The sequence below is a fragment of the Excalfactoria chinensis genome, chromosome 2 (genome assembly GCF_039878825.1).
Source record: "Excalfactoria chinensis isolate bCotChi1 chromosome 2, bCotChi1.hap2, whole genome shotgun sequence".
NCBI lineage: Eukaryota > Metazoa > Chordata > Aves > Galliformes > Phasianidae > Excalfactoria > Excalfactoria chinensis.
The window spans coordinates 74,138,093-74,157,249 of NC_092826.1; the positions used below are offsets into that span (position 1 = coordinate 74,138,093).

At 37.0% G+C, this 19,157-nt stretch overlaps 1 protein-coding gene across 3 annotated transcripts in view; it reads right to left on the minus strand.

Annotated features, from left to right (window-relative positions):
• Window positions 1-926: 926 nt before the first annotated feature.
• LOC140247704 (cadherin-9) overlaps window positions 927-19,157 on the minus strand; it is a 97,102-nt gene continuing 78,871 nt past the window's right edge. For 2 of the 3 annotated variants that reach the window (XM_072327570.1, XM_072327569.1), the window contains exons 10-12: window positions 8,436-8,553; window positions 8,087-8,338; window positions 5,641-6,299 (exon numbers count right to left, since the gene is read on the minus strand). In XM_072327570.1, the coding sequence (XP_072183671.1) occupies window positions 5,812-6,299; window positions 8,087-8,338; window positions 8,436-8,553 (858 nt within the window). In that variant the 3' untranslated portion in view covers window positions 5,641-5,811. Of the gene's footprint in view, window positions 1,351-5,640; window positions 6,300-8,086; window positions 8,339-8,435; window positions 8,554-19,157 lie in introns of those variants that run through there. The other variant, XM_072327571.1, reaches the window with a different exon arrangement.

Here is a 19,157-nt window from a genome sequence, read left to right on the forward strand (position 1 = left end):
CTGTTTGTGCAGGATTACTTTGTACAGCTTGTCACTCCCTTGTGAGAAGTGATGGGAGAAAATCTTGGCAAGCTCACTCTAAAAGCAAATGCTTTTTGAAATTATGGAGTTCATTCCAAGCTTGATGAAGGTATATTAATATGTGTTGTGACAGAAACTGTTTCAAATTCTGTGGTAAAATGAACAAAATTGAGAATATGCTCATACTTTAAGTCATGGGACTGCTATGAAATTGCATTTCATGTGCACATGAACAAGAGGGAAAAAAAACAAAACAATGAAGTTGTGACAAGACTATTGCTTCTGGAGCTTTTACCAGTGATCTGAAATTTCCTAAAAAGTATTCTAATGAATTTTGCTGCAGTGGGTGAAGCTGTTGCTGAGTTTGCTTTGCTCTGGGTTGGAATGGAAGGGGGAAGGGAATAAAGGCAGAAAAGTGAATGTTCCTGAATCTCTTCTGTTACAGAGTGCCCTGTGACAGCCAGAGCACTGATTCCACATTTCCTTCCTCTGCAGAAATAACAACATTATTTTTTCAGAAGGCAAGAGCAATTATATTCACAGCCTTATTTTCTGCATTTTTATATATGTGAGATCTTAACAAAGATTCAAAATCTCAAATTTAAAGTAACTCTTTCAGTAGAGTTCAGATCCCTTCTAGTTTGAATTAAGATTCATGAACTGAAATGAACAAAAGAGTAAAATATACCCTTTGCTGTAAAATCAGATTACATATTTTGGTGTGAAAACAGTTGAATTTGTTTTGTATTCTGACATGATCTTATTCTTTCAGTGAGCATCACTGAGTGAAAGTGACACTTAAAATGTCTATTGGTTAACTGTACAGATAATTAGTTTATATATAGATATGTACATGTTTATATACACGCACACATACTAACATGCACACACATACACACCTGGGTCAATCTGAAAGTAATACCTCCTCTTTATTTCCATGGAAACTACAAAGATAGAAAGAGTACAATAACAAAATTTGATAGAACAAATTCTCATCAACAAAACATTATTTTTCAACATAGTCACCACCATTAGCTATGCAATTTGACCAGCTATAAGGAAAAGCTTTTATGTCACACATGTAAAAAATTTGCATGGCTATCCAGACGTGTCTTGTCCTTCTCATAGCTGTTGCTTCTGCTGAAACACATCACTCACCACCTTTACTTTTCTCATATCCAATGTTTGGTCTTCACAGATGTTCAGCAAGTGTCAATGAATGTCAGTGGATACCATCTTTTCCTCACAGAGGAGTTCAGTGACGCAGTTTTGCTTCACACACATTCCAATGTCAGACACCATCCTGTCAGACTGCCCCACTGCTGCCATCTGTAGGATGTCAACAAAATGTTACAGAATATTGGTGGATTGGGCCAACCTTTACTGCCCTACCACCACCATCTACCTCAGATATCATGGGCCAGCATAATAAATTAGAATAATAAAATAGGAGACATTACTTTCTGAGCAACCCTTGTACGTTTGCAGTCATGTGACTCCAAAGAAAACACCATGTTTCCTGAAAACAGTTTATCCAATTCATTTCTTCCCCATATATCTTCCAATGGGAGAGGCTAAAATGCATTCCACTATATTCTTTTTGTTAACCTTTCTTTCTGGATCTCAAATTCATCAATAAATTATGTTCTAAAGCATTAAGAATGTAATAATTCTCCAATATGCAATGACCCAGTGGCTTATCTTTTCTGTCTTTCTACTTAGCACAATTGTGGACTGAAATGTAAATGTGACTTTAAAATACAAGTGTCAGTGTGAAATAGACTATTAACTGTTGAAGTCACTTCGTTAGAAAAGAGTGTCTCAATATCTTTTGTTAGCAATGCATAAGAAAAGTACTGAAGAAGGGTTCTATGTATGATCTCTGTCACAGTTCTGTTCTGAAAACAGCTATGTCACTGCAACTAAAAGTTTTAAGCATGTTTATGTCTGGTGGGAGTATAGTTTGGTTGTTTAACCCAATTTAATAAGGAAAAACTGTTTCAATATTTTGCTGAAATTTATAACCTTCTGTGGAAAATCATCTCCAGCAGTTTTTGTTTGTTTGTTTGTTTACTGATGAAACAGCTTATCAAACAGTTTATCAATTTATAAAATTCACAATAAAAGTACAAAGAAAATACATATGCATTACAAAACTAGACCTTCTACATACTTTTTTTTTTTTTTTTTTTTTTTTTCCCCAGCTTTTGAGATATTTGCTTGCATTAAGATAGATTTACTCCTTTGCCTTGGAATATTCATTTATGTACACCTTATTTATTTATTTATTATCTTCACCTCATCTCTCTCCCACCTGCTTTCATGCTTTCATTCCTTTTCCTGGGTGGCAGAAAAATTGATCCCTGCTTACATATCATAATAATGATATTTCTCCTCTCTTTTGATATTCTTCTAAAATCTCACAGACTTTTTAACTTCTTGTTGAGACATGTACGAAATCTGAGGGAACTCCATGAATCTGTAATCTCACTAGATATGGTAGATTTCATATAGGATGGAGCTGGTGAAGTGACCAGAACTTCTGTCTCTCATTTTCCTTGCAGATGCAGAATTTTTTGCAGAAATATTGCTAGAAGGACTTCCTTCTTCTCATCCCTCGCTTCCGTTCCTTCTGCATAGTCAATATTGTATATCCCACTGAATCAATCAGAAATTCTGCCAAGGTTGGGACTCATACTACTTGCCTATTCAGAAGAAGATCAGTCTTATTTGGACCTTTTGTCCATTGCACCTATCAGTTCATCAACTTAGAATACCAAAAGAAACAAATACCTTCACAGGTACCAACTAGAACAATTCAAAGAAAATAAATAAATAAATAAATAAATAAATAAATAAATAAATAAAAAATCTGTGCTTGTCAGGCTCTTCTACCGTGTTAAGGGTTATGATAGCCATAAACTCCACCATGGAAGTTCACTGGGAAACAGTCTGGCTTATGACACCAGAAGATCATCATTGCATTGCTTGTGGATGTCATTTTAGTTCTAATGCATTACATATAATTAAAAGGCAAAAAACAGTCACAGTAGATGGAAACAGTTAAAAATGATACAGAGCATAACGGAAATGTTACAAGAATTCTTACTGTGAATTGTCTGGATGCAGCCTTGCCTGGGGACAGACATATTCTTGTTTTCACCTCTCCTGACATTCAACATCATTGTGTAATATTCAGATTTCTGATGGCAACTTTCAAAATTGCAAAAAGTTTACCTCTTAGTCCAGCATACTGTGTTTGTAACTGAAGTTTGTGTTAACAACGTCTTTATGTCAAGGAAGTTCTTCCTACATGCTTGTTTTGGTTTGGTTTGCTTTGAATATTCCAGCAGTGTCTCTTCAAGTTTATTTACCATACATTTATTTCCTCCAATCCTACGTTAAGGCAGTTCCTTAAACATATAAATCATTGAAAACTAATGCATTTCTGTCTACTTCTACTTACTGACAACACTGTTAAGGACATGCATTCCAAAAATCTGGTTTCCACCTTCCAAAGTCACAAAAAAGAAATATGCATTCATATACCATCAAGCTTTAAGTAGGTGTCATGTTACTATATAATCTACAGGTTATTTTGACTTTTTGTCACTATTTTTCTTTAAATTCAATATATTGTTGCAAACTTGACATGCAGCTCAAAGTGAGCTGTTTAGGTGCTAGCCTGCAGCTCCCTGGCCCCCTGACTTCCCTCCGAGAACAAAGTTCAGAGATGCATTATTGGAACTAGCAGGGGAAAGTGTTACAGCGATAAAGTGAATAACTGTTTTTTTGTTTTTGTTTTTTTTTTTTTTGAGAAACTGACTGAAAATCAACTTAGTAGAAAGGAAAATATTTGGCAGGACTGTGTTCCTATGTCTGGTTGAAATGACCTTGTGTGTAAGCTCTCTATTAGCTCTTTAGTAAGAGAAGAGTGCCTCTGAAGGTCACGTTATATCACCTTTTGGATATAAGTGGTAAAAATAACTAATATAGAGTCAATGAAGTATGTAAGAACACAAACAGTAAAAGTGTTTTTAGATCCACTGTCTAAGATTTCAGTTACTTTTATGTGGGATCCTTTCTTTTGTCAAAATTTGAGCAGCTGGGAAATGAGAAATATCCTTTTAAATTTAGCAGATACTTGTTTCTGAAAAAATACCATTATTTGGCAGTATTAAAAATTATCATAATGAAAATGTATTATGAACTTGAAATATTTTGGGGGGCTTTCTCACAAAATTAATTTGAGGGTGCCTTTTTTTTCTTTCTGTAAAAAATTGTCTAGTTTATATAAATCTAGATTATGAAATCTAGTAATCTAGAGAAAACCTTAAAAACATATTATTTTGGACATCCAGATGCACTTAGTTTTCCCTAAAAATCATAGCAATATTTACAGTATGGATCCTCTATTGTTAATTTCTTTGTTACTTTTCAGATTTCATTTTTTAAACAAAAACTTTTCAACTCTCAGGCAGATCATAGCTGATCCAGGTGAATTCCTCCTATCCTGTATTGGAAGGAAAAATACACATTGCATGAAAGGTGAGGAAGCAAATATGTTAGAAATATAAATGTCAACTAGATCATTGCTGTTAACACTTTAAAATATATGCAAATGTAGTCAGTTCTTTGAAAGGAGAGAACACTGAAATACATAATGAAATATTCAACATGAGCAAAACTGAATGTTGTTTCAGCTGCATGTCTTGCTTTAATTTAGAAAGGCACTATTAGTAGGAAAAGTCTATTTTTCCTAATTGTCTCAAAACCACAAAATAATATTAGAATACAATCTAACTCCCTTTTTTTACATCTACTAAAATAAACCTTTGTGGTTCCTTAGATCCACAGGCATGTATCTGTTAAATCTAGTCTCTTGTTACCTGGTCACAAAAGAAAGTAAGTGTGGGTGGGTGTAGAGGAATCTCCCCCCCCCCCCCGCCCCCCCCGCCCCCCAACAAAAAAAAAAAAAAAAAAAAGAAAGAAATAAAAAAAAATATTAAAAAAATGGTAATCTTATGCCATATAGTAGTCGTAATAGTAATACACATTGCAAGGCAGATGGTATTTATTTATAATTAAATTTTCAAAATCATTTATCTTTTTCTATACTACATTCCCAATACAAAGTACTCTCCATATTGTTCTTGCACAGCACATTTCAACTACTGATCCATTTTAAGAATATGCAACTAAAAATTAAGTTTTGCACGATATGTAGCTTCATATTGTTCAGAAAGACTGAACAGTTGTTGTTTTTTTTTTTTTGTGATTAACAAATTACATGCATAAGTACTGTTTTTATAAATACTAATTTATTTAATAAAAATATAAAAATATAAATATACATATATAAAAATATCATGATGAATCAACACACAGACATTCTTTAACTCAATAAATATGGCAGTAATATTATTATAATTCAAATATACTTTGGAGATTATGTTACAGTGTGGGTTCACAATGTCCCAGCTTATAGGAAAGGTAAAGCAAAGTAATTAAAAAAAATAAAATAAAGATTCCACCTCATTATTAAAGGCACAAAAAGCCTTTTATTGTGTTTTCACTGTAAATGAAAACCTTTTGTCAGAAATTTCTAGGCAGAAAGGGTGAATTGTAGATTTTTTAATCTAAATCATTCGTAACAATTTACGTTGACTTACTGATTAAGCAAACCCTTACTAAGACAACGAGTAAGAGAGAGTAGGAGAGAGTAGGCCACTTTACCTAGTAACATAGACATTAATTCCACTAACACTGACCAGGTCACAGATTAATTCCTCAGTCTCTATCACTTTCCTCTCCACCATACATATCTGCTAATTTTTTAAACCGAGGTCCCCAGTCGCTGAGGTAATCATAGTCTTGGTTGCCATCTGTGGCAAGCGATTCCAAGCTGCTAAGTGAATTTGCTATGGAATCATTCCCTTCATAAGCATATGTTGCTAGTGAATCATAAGGAGGGGCAGCTGGGTCTGAATCGTTTTCCTTTAGCCTTCGATGAATAAAATCTTGAACATCAATGTTTTCCCAAAGTGGTGCAGTCCGTCTTATCTGAAATATAGTTTCTGGTAAGACGTCTCTTCTCATCTTACTTTCCTCCCTTGCTTCTGGATTTCTCAATGTGCCAATGTCAAAAGCCTGTGTGTCTTCTTCCCCACCCCCTTCATCATTGTATGTCACAATGTTGTCTCGAACATCATCCTTCGAGATGATCAAGGGTTCTTTCTTCCTCTGTCTCTTGAGGGCTGCAAATAAGACAACTAACACTGAAAAGAAACAAAAGGGAAGGAAGACGAGGAAAGAAATGGAGAGTTAGAAATTAAATAAATGAGAAAATATTTTTGTTACCTGTTGTTCTTGAAATGTCAAAGGATTCTTAGTAGGGATACAGGTACAAAAGATGAAGTTCAGGTTAATAAGTAAAAATATTAGCACTTGTGCAACAGCCAAATATATATGTTCTTTTAAACCCATGGGAGCAATGGTTAAAATATTATATATTCCATGTAGATATGCAAGTTACTATTAAGCTGAAGTTGGAAAGTGGAGAATGTCTTAAAATAGATCATCCTACAAGCCTTTGACTTCAGCTTTACGTTCTTGAAGTACTGCCTTCCTGGCAGTCACTAAGGGTAATTCTATCAAAAGTAGTTGAGTCTGCTTAGCAAAAATATAATTCTCTCTCTTGAAAGCTAGTGATTTAGGTATTCCTAAGTGCCAGATTCACTACTGAAAGCAAGATCTGCAAGTTCTTCTAAAAATAAGAACCTGAGAACCTTCAGATATCAATATTATTGACAAAACTGTTTTTGGCTTCAGTGACTGCAGGAATTGAAAGCTGATCTCTGTTACTGTTTCATCTAAAGAATGATTCTGGTAGTTTAATAAATGCTAGTTGAATAAGTTTTCATTTTGGAGAGGTAAGAATTGGCACTAAGCTGAGCCTCTACAGAGGTAGATGAGAAAATAAAGTCAAGCTTTGCAAATACATTCTAGTGGTTAAATGCTATTGATTTCAGTAGGAATTCAATACTTAAATGCATTTAAAAATCTGACCCTTGTTCCAGTATCTGAAGTAAATAGGTAAGGTCAACAAGATCATCTGTCAGTGAGTCAAAACAGTGGATGCCAAGCCACACTTAGAGGCATTAGAGCAGTGTGTTAAGCCTTCAGAGCAAAGTTTTTTACTCTAAATGACTTGAGTGATGGTGAATAAAAAGAATGGACATACTGAGGCCAGAGGGGGGAACAAAGATCTTCTGCATGTCATGGTACAGTGCTGCGAAGGTAAAGGCTGTTCTGTTTGTGAATCTTTTTCAAGTTTTTTTCTAGTACTATACAAGTAGTCTTTTCATAAATTTAGCAACTTCATATGAAAAAGGTAGGGCAGCTGTGATGGCAGAACACTAAAAAATTATTATGAAAAAGTGTATCACAGCTGGGTAGGTAATGATTCTCCTATGCTGGGCACAGTCATGCCACTCTACTGTCTGAACACACTTCTTGGTCAGCATTATTTAAACAAAGTGACAAGAACTACATCAGCTGTAAGAAGTATTCTCTTCTATGCTTTTGAGCTAAGTATTTCCTGAGTACAAAAATTACAAATCGTTCATGATTAAATAGCTGGTATAATTGATATTTTTCTAATCATGGAGAAACATATCACTCAGCTTCAGGAAGATGATTTTCAGAGTCGTGGATTATAATGACAATATCTTTATAACTTAAATATTATTCTAACATGCATAGAATCTGAAACTGAACCTAGATTTTAAAATTTATTTTCCCCAAATAACACCAGTAGTCTAATTGTTTCATTTCTGTTCATTCTTTTGAATTGTAATGATGAATAACAGACCACATTTGCTCATTTTCCCCTCCCACCTCCTCTTCTATCTTAGAAAAGATTCTTTACAAAGGGGTAAAAGACTGCACTAAACAAGAAATATTGCTCTGCAGCATTGCATGAATAAGGGGATGAAGAATACCAAGGGTCTACAAGAAACCAGACCTTGTGTTGTCCACCATATGTCTTCCCACAGGTACATACCCAGCAGGATGATGATGCAGAGGAGAATGGCAATCAGTGCCCCTGTGCTGAGGCCAGCAGGAAGGAGCAGGGCCTCTGTGTTGCAGGACTGCATGTTGCCTCGGCTGTCACAGGCACAGACTTGAATGGTCAGTGTGCTGGTGCTGCTTTGAACCGGGTAGTCATTGTCAAATATTATGATTGGCAGGTGATAGGTACTTGTCTTACTTCGGCTGTATCCATTTCTTCTAGTTATAATTCCTGCTGTGTTGTCTAGAATGGAAAAGCAGAATAAATATTTGTCACAGACTGAACACAGGATGGTATTGGGGTGGGGGTGATAGGGAAGCTGGCACTGATCAGCAGTTACCTTTGTTGTCTATAATGGAGAAGTTTGGATGAACAGCAAATTCTGGCACCAACTCAAAGAAAAATTTGTGTCCTCGAGGAGGTTCATCTTTGTCAACTGCACTCACAGTCTGTATTAGCTATAAAGAAAACAGTATTTCATGCTTTTTTCTTTCATAAGAGATTGCATTTGTTTTAAATAAACTCTCTGCGTCTCATGTCCTCTGAAAATCTGATGAATCTCTATTAGTAGACGCAAACTGATGTCCTAAGCCAAACATTCCCCACATAAGCACAGGAGAGGTTCCAATAAACAAGTTGCTGCTTTGTTGTTTAAACATATAACAGAGAATGAAAAAGGGACAAGTCTTCACTGTGAGACTGCCGTTTGCTTTGATTTGTACTCAGTATCTTGCAGTGGTACAGAAACAATTGCCCTTCTGAATAAGCCATAAACCTCCTGTGGCCTCATATAGCAACGACACAGAGCAGTGTGTAAACCAATTGTTAAGTGGGTCTAATTCCCAGTCCACCTCATCTGCGCCTGGTGATAAATTGGAGTACTGCACTGGCAGGATGCTCAGCTCTCCTGAGGTAATAAAGGGAGATACTTTACTCCTTCCTAAATTGAAATCTCTGGCTGTGAAGCTTTACAGCTGTAAACAAGGGCACTCAAGCCTTCTAGGGGCAATGGAAACAGCCCTGGCACAGTGTCAGAGCAGAAAAGATTGAAAAAGGCAGCCCTCAACAGTGATTCCAGGTTGCACAGGCTTTACTGTTGCATAAAAATAAGTGCAATTATTTGTACCTGATTATATATAGACATGTGCACGCTAGCAATTTGTTTTCTTTCTCCTTTTTTTTCCCCCCTTTATCTAGCTGTTTCTGGAGGCTAAGGAATATGGCTGCAGAGCTGCAGAAGAAGCTACCTGGGAACACCCATGAGCAGAGCCATGACTTACAGCAGTCAGTATTCTGTGGAGCTGTGCAAGCAGTAGTAATGCAACAAGCCGTTCATGTTACTGCTGTGCCCCTAGCACTCTCCAGTGGGTGCTGTGCTGGAGAATGGCCCATACCCCACCTTGGATTTCAAGGGTATTTTTTGAGTTCAGAAGGTGTTGTCTGAAGATGATAAAGCTTGTTGGTGTGAGAATGAGAATAAGCTTCCTCTGAGGGTGCTGCAACTCAGTACAGATGAGTTCCTGTAGCACCTAAACTTAGAGGCAGAAGGAGCTCAGCAGTCAGACTTGTTTCTTTTAAAGCTGTGAGGGAACCAATGCCTGACTTGAGGTTTTCAAGTGTTTCTAGTGCATAGGGTGTCCTGAAATTCCACAGGCATCAAAGCACTTGTTATCAAAGGCTTACTTCATGGCTTGTTTTTCTGATATTTCCAGGAAGAGTACAGCATGAGCCCTTCAAGAAATACTGTAATTGACAAGTAACACTGATATGATTTTTAAGCTTTGTGGCAATCAAGTTAAGGAGCAGGACTTTTGTTTGTTTGTTTGTTTGTTTGTTTGTTTTGTTGTTGTTTGTTTGTTTGTTTTTCGGGTTTTTTTTGTTTGTTTGTTTTTTCTTGCAGACTGCTACAGACATCACCTTGAGTGAGATTCAAGAGTGTAATGAAGTTTGGGTGAGTATTAGCATTTCTCAGGATGAAACACTATTGGACAAAGACAATTATAGGGCTGTAATATTCAGAAACCGTAAATCTCTTCACAGTGAGTATTTGCCTATTTTTTATTATTTTTTTTTTTTAGAAAACCTTAGGATATTTTAATTACATGTAATAATATTCAACTGTTATATAACAACAAAAAAAGTAGAGAACTAACAACAGTAGCAAGAAACAATTGATAAGGCCTGAGTTTGGCTAATTCACTTCCTAGGATCTCATTCTAAAATAATTAAGAGATTTTTTTTTTTTAATTCCTATTTTATTTCTTTGTTCCTAGGTAGCCAGTCATCAGAAACAGACTTGAAAGAGAATATGCAAATATCCAAACTGTATAAGAGGAAAAGAGTATACTGAAGGTAGGATTATGCAGTTTATTTAAACAAGATTAAAATAATGACTACATACTAAGGTCTCTTCACTTCTAGAGCATTTGATGATCATTGTGCCTCACTTTAGTTGTTGTAGTTAGTTTGTTTTTTAATCAGTTTCTCAAGATTAACTAAATTTTTGTTTACAACACAGTATCCTGCCTGTATTTTAGAAGACACTCTGTGTCTGTTCCGCTTCCAATGTAGAGCCTGTTTCTCTTCTTTCTGTCACAATATGCTTCTGAGAGTGGCTACAGATAGAGTAAGATTAAGACATTGCTTTGCTTTAAGTGAAGAAGGAATGCTATTATAATAAAACACACTTTTGATAGATGTTGAATAACAAAATGAAAACACTTTTTTCCCTCAAATTTTTACAAGTTTGAAAACACACACACACACACACACACTAAAAAGAGTGCTAGAGATGAGTGAAAATAAAAATATGTGGTGGTATTTGTGCAATTACTTGATGAAAAACTCAAGGATAAAAAAAAAAAAAAAAAAAAAAAATCCTGATATAATAGCTACAAGAAATTACAGTTTAGTGTCTTGGGGTTTTTTGAGATGTAATCAGTGGGATGTTTGTAGGATCTGGATTTTATTCCCTTCATGTGCAAATGACACAGAGGAGGACAATTATGCCAGGCATAGAAAAACCTAATTACATTGAAAACTTATTGTTGAGGATAAGGCTGAAGGAGAAAACAATAACAACAACAACAGCAGCAAAAATCTTTTTATGTGCCCAAACTATTGGCTGCATAAATTGAGAACCAGCTGTTTTACCATAAGGAGAGATGTGAGAATATAACAATGAAAAAGGATGAATGCAGGTGATTTAATTATTTATTTTTCAAATAAAGAAGGTGAAAGGAAATTAGAAATGTTATCTAATTAAAGTTTTTGTTTGTTTGTTTGCAACACGGTGGTAAATAAAATAGATGGATGTTAGTGAAAATTGCTGCAGAAATGAAAAATATGAGCCTATTTTTATTATGTATTATTGTGCATTACACCGGTTATTTTAAAAAAGAAATAGTACTAGTTTGTTGATATTTTGCAATTTTATAATGAAAATAAACTCTTCTTCCATTTTGAGGTAATTTTTGACATGAGTTATGATCACTTTTCTCCAAGAGTTCAGAGAAAAAGATCTTCAACATTGTAAGATTTATGAGGGAATCCTTACTTCAGGAAACTCCCTTTTACTCAGACTTGTCAGGGTTAGAGGAGAAAAGAAGTATTCTCATTTTGCCTTTTCTTCCACTGTTTCCAGGAGAATGGGCCTAATTTGGAAATACAGCACTGTTGCTACTATTTTGATGCCAGCATTGTGTATACTACTCTACACTTAAAGAAACAGACATTATTGTGGGTAAATTCTAGTTTCTAGGGATCGTTTGCCATAGAGGGTACTAAAAACACAAACTTAGACACTAATAAATATCAGGACAAAATTGTTCTAGTAATTTGACAATGTAAGATGAGTTGCAAATGATGAAATATTCTTACTGGAAGAATATATTGGAGAATTGGAGAATTATTTTCATGATGAGGCCAGAGAATCTCTCTAAAATATTTGGGCCCCTTTCCCACTGGAATTCATTTATTTTTTACTTTTTATTTTTTATTTGACAATGACTTGGTTAAAATATTGCTTTCATTTTCTTAAAAGTCTTTTCTCCAGAAAAAAAAAAAAAAAAAAAAAAAAAAAAAAAAAAAAAAAAAAGACTGCATCATAACAGTTTCCACAAATGTAGTATATCCAGATACTGATACTGACTGTTCTATAGTTTTATTCATTCTCCTTCAAATACAGGAAGTATGTAAAAGCTAAGTGGGAGCATTCTGAAATAGTAAGGGTCCTAAGCACTTCAGAGATATTCCTGAGGCTGTATCTGTAAACACAGAGTTGCACAAGCAAGAGTTTTGGGTTATGGACTCAGCCTTGGGACTGTCTTGAAAAGGAAAAGAAGGACCATTAAAGCAAACATTAGACTAACAGTACATTTTCATCAGTACAGATATTTTGACAAATAGCACCAGTTAGCCTTCACATCTTAGGTGAAATTTTCAGCTGGTTTGATACTTCATCCACACAAAACACAGTTGCAGCTTGGCTCCAGAGCCCACACTTCAACAGTGCAACAACATGCTTCAGGCATTATTAGGAAGTTAAATGAAGAAAGCTGAACAAGATGAAGTGAACAGATTAATTCACATTAAAAATTTCTACCTGTAAAAAAAAATTTGAGACAATTGAGTGTCTGATAAATAATCTGTTTGTTTGTTTGTTTGTTTTTTAAGCATACTGGTGGTGACTGTCATATTTGAAAATATGTGTGTTTAAAGCATTTTAAAATATTTTAATCTTTTTTCAAAACTCCTTCCTTTAAAATTCACTTTAAACAAGACAGTGAAAAATAACATCACTTGCAAAGGAGTTTAAAGATGCTCTGCTGTTTTAAAAAGCGCCTTTGTGAATTTTTAACAATCCATTTGTCATATAGCATGAAAATTGTAACTCCAGTGACTGAGAAGCAAGACCACTGAAGAAAGACATTATTAGGAGAGAGACTTAACAGCAGGATCTGCTGAATTTTGTTTTATTTCTTTTGTGGGATTACAGACTGGCAGAGGAATAGGCCTTGAATCCAGTTGAAATGTTTAGGCTTATGTTCTTGTTACATTACATTCTTAGATAAACCTGGATATTGTACAACACTGAGAAATTTCTCAAATGCAATTTTTCTACTTTCGTCTGCTTCTGAAATAAGATTTAAAAATATCACTAGGCACTTGAGAAAGGGATATTTTGTTCTTTGTTTTTGTCTGACAATTTTTTTCTGAGGTGACTTAGGAGAGAACGGAACAAATCCTGCATCTTGGAGCACTGGCTTTGTCATTTCTTGAAATGTATTAAACTTCTTTTGTGCAGCAAATATTTCTGTGGTGTTTGATCTCATCAATATATCTGCAATAAACTATGAAAAATACATAAGAGAAACTATGTTTTTGACGGGTCAGAAAGTATCAGTTCACACACAGTGTGGTGAAAGGATGGGAGAGCAAATTTGTGTCTCCCTTGTCCCTTCTTTTTCTTGCCCCTTTTTCTGCCTATGTGATCTGGTAGGGACAATCAAACTAATCTTGAATACATTGTTAACACAGCAGAGTGGGAAGTGGTTGGGTTCATGATATTGTAGAAGATTTGGAAGCAGCTACATTTCTCCAGGAGTAAATTAATATTGTTCATAAAATCATAGAACCACAAGGTTGGAAAGGACCTACAAGATCATCTCATCCAACCATCCTCCCATCACCATTGCTACCACAAGCCACTAAACCATATCTCGTACCTCCTCATCCAGACACATCTTGAACACTGCCAGGGAAAGCGACTTCACCACCTCCCTGTGCAGGCCATTCCAGTGCCTGACCACTCTGAGAGAAAAAGCATTTCCTTATGTCTAATCTAAATTTCTTCAGGCACAACTTGTGACCATTTCCTCGGGTCCTGTTTGCTACCTGGGAGAAGAGGCCAAGCACCTCCTCATCACAACCTCCCTTCAGAAAGTTGTGGAGTGCAGTGAGGTCCTGAGCCTCCTCTTCTTCCAATTAAACAATCCCAGCTCCCTCATCCATTCCTCATAAGACTTGTGCTCCAGTCCCCTCACCAGTTTCGTTTCCTTCTCTGGACACATTCCAGGGCCTCCGTATCTTGTAGTGAGGGGCCCAAAACTGAACACAATACTCAGAGGTGCAGCCTCAGTGGTGCTGAGTACAGGAGGATGATTACCTCTCTGCTCCTGCTGGTCACACTATTTCTAATGCAGGCCAGGATGGCACTGGTACTCTTGGCCACCTGGGTACACTGTTGGCTCATGTTCAGCCAAGCATAAACTAACACTGCCAGGTCCCTTTCCTCTTCACAGTCATTCAACCACTCAACCCCAAGCCTATTGTGCTGAATGGGGTTATTGTGGCCAAAGTGCAGGACCCAGCACTTGGCCTTGTTGAATCTCATCCCATTCACCTCAGCCCAGTGATACAGCTTATCCAGATCCCTCTGAAGGGCCTCCCTACCCTCAGGCATGTCAACACTACTTCCGAACTTGGTGTAATCTGCAAACTTACCGAGGATACACTCAGTCCCCTCATCCAGTTCATCAATTAAGATATTAAACATGATGGGCCCCAGTACTGACCCCTGGAGGACACCACTTGTAATGGGTCACCAGCTGGACTTAACTCTATTAACCTCTACCCGCTGGGCACAGCCCTCTAGACAGTTCCTTACCCAAAGAATGGTATACCTGTCCAGGCAACAAGCAGCCAGCTTTCCTGGGAGATTACTGTGAGAGACCATGTCAAAGGCTTTGCTGAAGTCTAGGTAGACTACGTCATCAGCCTTTGCCTCATCTGCCAGTCTGGTCACCCAGTTGTAGAAGGAAATTAGGTTGGTCAAGCACAACCTGCCTTTCACAAACCCATGCTGGCTGGGCCTTATCCCCTGGACCGCACACACATGCTGTGTGATGTCATTCAAGGTGATCTGCTCCATAACTTTCCCTTGTCCCACGGTCAGGCTGAGAGGCATGTAGTTCCCCAGATCCTCCTTGCAGCCTGTTTTGTAGATGGGAGTCACACTGTCAAGACTCCAATCCTCTGGGACCTTTCTAGGTAACCAGGAGCGCTGGTAGATGGCAGAGAGTGGCTTGGCAATCACCCCTACCTCAGCACCCAAGGGTGGAGCCCATCTGGTCCCATGGACCTGTGACAGTCCAGATGGATGAGGAGCTCTCTGTCTCCACCTGAATCACCAGGGGTGTATTCCGTGTAGCAACCCAGACTTCCAGATCAGGGCATAAAATGCCTTGAGGATAACTCATCTGCCTATTAAAGGCAGATGTAAAAAAGGCATTGAGGACCTCAGCCTTCTCCATATCCTCAGTGGTCACGTTCCCTGCTGCATCAAGTAAGGGATGAAAATTCTCCTTGGTTCTTCTCTTACCACTGATATATTTGTAAAAGGATTTCTTATTCTATTTTACTGCAGATGCCAATCTGAGTTCAAATTGGGATTTTGCCTTCCTAACTTCCTCCCTGCATATTTTAGCAGCTTCCTTGTAATCTCCCCAAGTAGCCTGTCCTTTCTTCCAGAGGACATAGACTCTCTTTCTCGTCCAAAATCTCAACAGTAGTTCCAAGTTCATCCATACTGATCTTCCCTTACAACTCACCTTATGGCATTCAGGGACAGCCTGTTCTTGTGCCTTTAAGATTTCCATCTCAAGGAGCATCTTCCTGGACCCATTTACCTTTAAGGAGCTTTAAGGAGTGACTCCCCAGGGACCCCTGCAACAAACTTCCTGAACAGGTCACAGTCCACCCTTTGGAAGTTCAAGAGAACAGTTTTGCTAGTCACCCTTCTGATGTCTCCAAGAATAGAGAATTCTACAATTTCATGGTCACTCTGCCCAAGACATTCCCCAACCTTCACATCTCCCACCAGTCCTTCTCTTTTAGTGAAGAACAGGTCTAGCAGGTCACCACCTATGGTAGGCTCTCATACCAGCTGCATAAGGAAGCTATCTTCCATGCACTCTACAAACTTCTTGAACTGTTTCCTCTGTGCTGTATCATATTTCCAACATATATCAGGAAAATTGAAGTCTCCCATGAAAACAAGTTCTGGCAATTGAGCAACTTCCACAGGCTGATTGTAGAATGCCACATCCTTCTCTTTATCCTGATCAGGTGGTCTATAACAGACCCCCACCAAGATGTAGCCCATACAAGCCTTCCTTCTGATCCTTATCCATAGACATTCAACTTTATCATTCCCAACCCCAAGCTCTTCAATATCTAAACACTCTTTAATATAAAGGACCACCTTCCTTCCTCGTCTATCCCTTCTGAAGAGCTTGTGGCCATCCATCACAGTATTCCAGTCATGGGAGTGGTCCCACCATGTTTCGGTAATAGCAACTAGGTCGTAGTTCACCTGATGCACAATCGTTTCCATCTCCTCCTGCTTGTTGCCCATGCTGCATGAGTTGGTATAGATGGACTTCAGCAGAGTCATCTGCCTCACCCTTATCTCAAGCACTGTTCGCCTAGGCTCATCTCTGGTGAGCCCTGTTTCATTCTCTTCCCTTGTCATAGCTATTTTAAAGCTCTTTCATTAAGACCTGCTAACTCCTGTGCTAGAATTCATTTGAGACAGGTGGGTTCCATGCACAGACAACAGGCTTGGGGCCGAGTAAACTGCACCATGATCAAAGAACCCAAAGTTTCTGCCTCAATGAGCCAATTGTTCATTACTTGTGCTTTTCAAGCACACTTCATGTACCTCACTGCCCCTGAACTTATAGAACAAAAGATCACTTGCACTCCTGCTCCTTGAACTAAACATCCTAAACCCCTGAAATCTCTTTTCAGAGTTCATAGGCTTCCCTAAGCAATTTCATCATGCTTGTGACATCTCATGTGTTCAGAAAGTGTTATAGAATGTGCATCGCTACAGTGCTGGCTCAGACACACATGGGTAAGATTGAATAGACTTTTGATCTTAGTGCATTATATCTTCAGAAATATTCTAAAATATCCACCACTTAATGAAGTTTCACGTTTGCTAAAGCAAAACAATATTTTACTCCTTGGCTCTGGGCCAACCATATGCTGACAGTTTTAAAGCAAGTCTGCATTCTTAACAGAAGTTGGAAAGATCTTAATTAAACTCCTATTCTTATTTTAAAAGTGAGACAAAGAGGGAATTTGTGTCTCTCACTAAATCAAGTCAATAGGTTTCTACTTGGAGAAGAGAGGGACAACGTACAACTAGTTGTAATGGATAATTAGCAACAACCACATCAAAAGTGTGTTATCTGTCTGCTCCATCTTATAAAGGAAGGAGTGAGTGTATGGAGAGTAATGAAATGAAAAATCTGCCAGCTTTCCAAGAGAGAAAATAAATTCTTTCTCTGTTCTGATGCTTGAGAGCCACTGAATGGCAGGAAAGAATATAGCATCAATGCAAAAAAGCAGCCCAGGTTGTTTTCTTAAATATTATTGGTAGATGTTGAAATTAGCTGAATTGTTGTCACTAACTTGTCCAGCTTATTCAACCTCCTTTTCAAGTAAATCTTCCTGGTTTCCATGGAGAGGATTCATCCTCTAATCCAGCTACAAAGACACAATTAATTCCTGTGACAAGGGCATGAGAGAACTTGTACCAGAGCCTTCCCTACAGCAGTCCCTGGGGCTCCAGCACACCATCAGAGGATTAGGGATTTTTAAATTCTTCAAGGGGAAGGCTGCATCATACTCTTCTATAGCTTGTGCATTAGTCCATGGGACTTGCAAGGCGACAGATCTATTCCAGCCTTATGAATGCTATTGTTTATGTATCTCTAGTGACAATATTTCTCCCTAATCATACTACTGTTATCTGGAGACAAAACAGTGGCAGAAAAGGAGGAGACACTCTGTAGGATTTTCTTTCTGAAAACACAACAAATGGAGCTTCTAATATCTGCTGATGTAGAGAATTAATAATGTCACTAGACAGTAAAGAGCAATACTGGATCATTCTGACTGTTTTACTATGCAACAGGGATATAGAGAGCACTGTGATTAATAGTTGAGAACAAATAAAAAAATATTAATATTTTAGAAATTAACTAAGTATATTTATCTCCTCAGTCTATCCCTTCTGTTATGGGCACCAGATGTAAAAGCACTGCTGTGATGTGTGAAGAAGCAATAATGATTCTAATAAGACAACATTTTTAGGTGATATTTAAAATAAAGTGAAATGGTACTAACTGAATGCAACATGGTTTGATATCTATATCATACTTACAGTGGGCTGCTAAACATGAGCAACATAGGCTATCTGGAATTTAGTATCTATAGAATAAACATTCCAGTTTGCATCTCTACATTCATTCTTATTTTTACGTCCCAAAGCAAAAATATTCTCATGTATTAAAGTTTACTTGTTTTCTGAAACAGTTTCAAATACAGGTAAATGTCCAGGTGTGCATTCAGATGTCTGCATGAGGAAACTGACTTTCAAAAAATAGAAGAAAAGTCTAGGTCTCTCATTCTTCTGCATGTAAATTTCATACACATGATCTATCTAGTATTTGCAGATTTTTCCAATTAAGGAAAATGATATCTGAAATTAAATTGATAAAGTAGATGGATGGAAGATCTAAACAATAAGACACATAATTAACAGGCCTTCTCATTTTCTTGTGGATATTTTAGAAAGGCTCAGAATTTGCTGGAAAGGTAAATGCAGTTTTATGCACTATTGGATATTTCATGAGGTATTCTGGACTATTTGGTGAAAGAAAAGAGTTGTGACTGGATTGAACTTGGTTCACATATATGGCAAAACCAGAGTTTGCTAACTGATAATATTCCACATTATTAATTTCATTGAAATAGTAATTACTAAGCTTTGAAGATTTGTGTTATTCAATTAAAGTACATGACCTACTTTGTTATCAGCCATTATACTAAGATTTTAAGATTTGTCTCAATTTCATCTTGTGCAAAAAGATTTTGTTGCACAGACAGAATTTAGGTCATATGCCAGCCTTTCAAATCAATGACTAGAATTATCCAAATGTATTCAGTCTGGAAAAAAAAAGAGGTTATAAATCATAAAACAAAAATATGA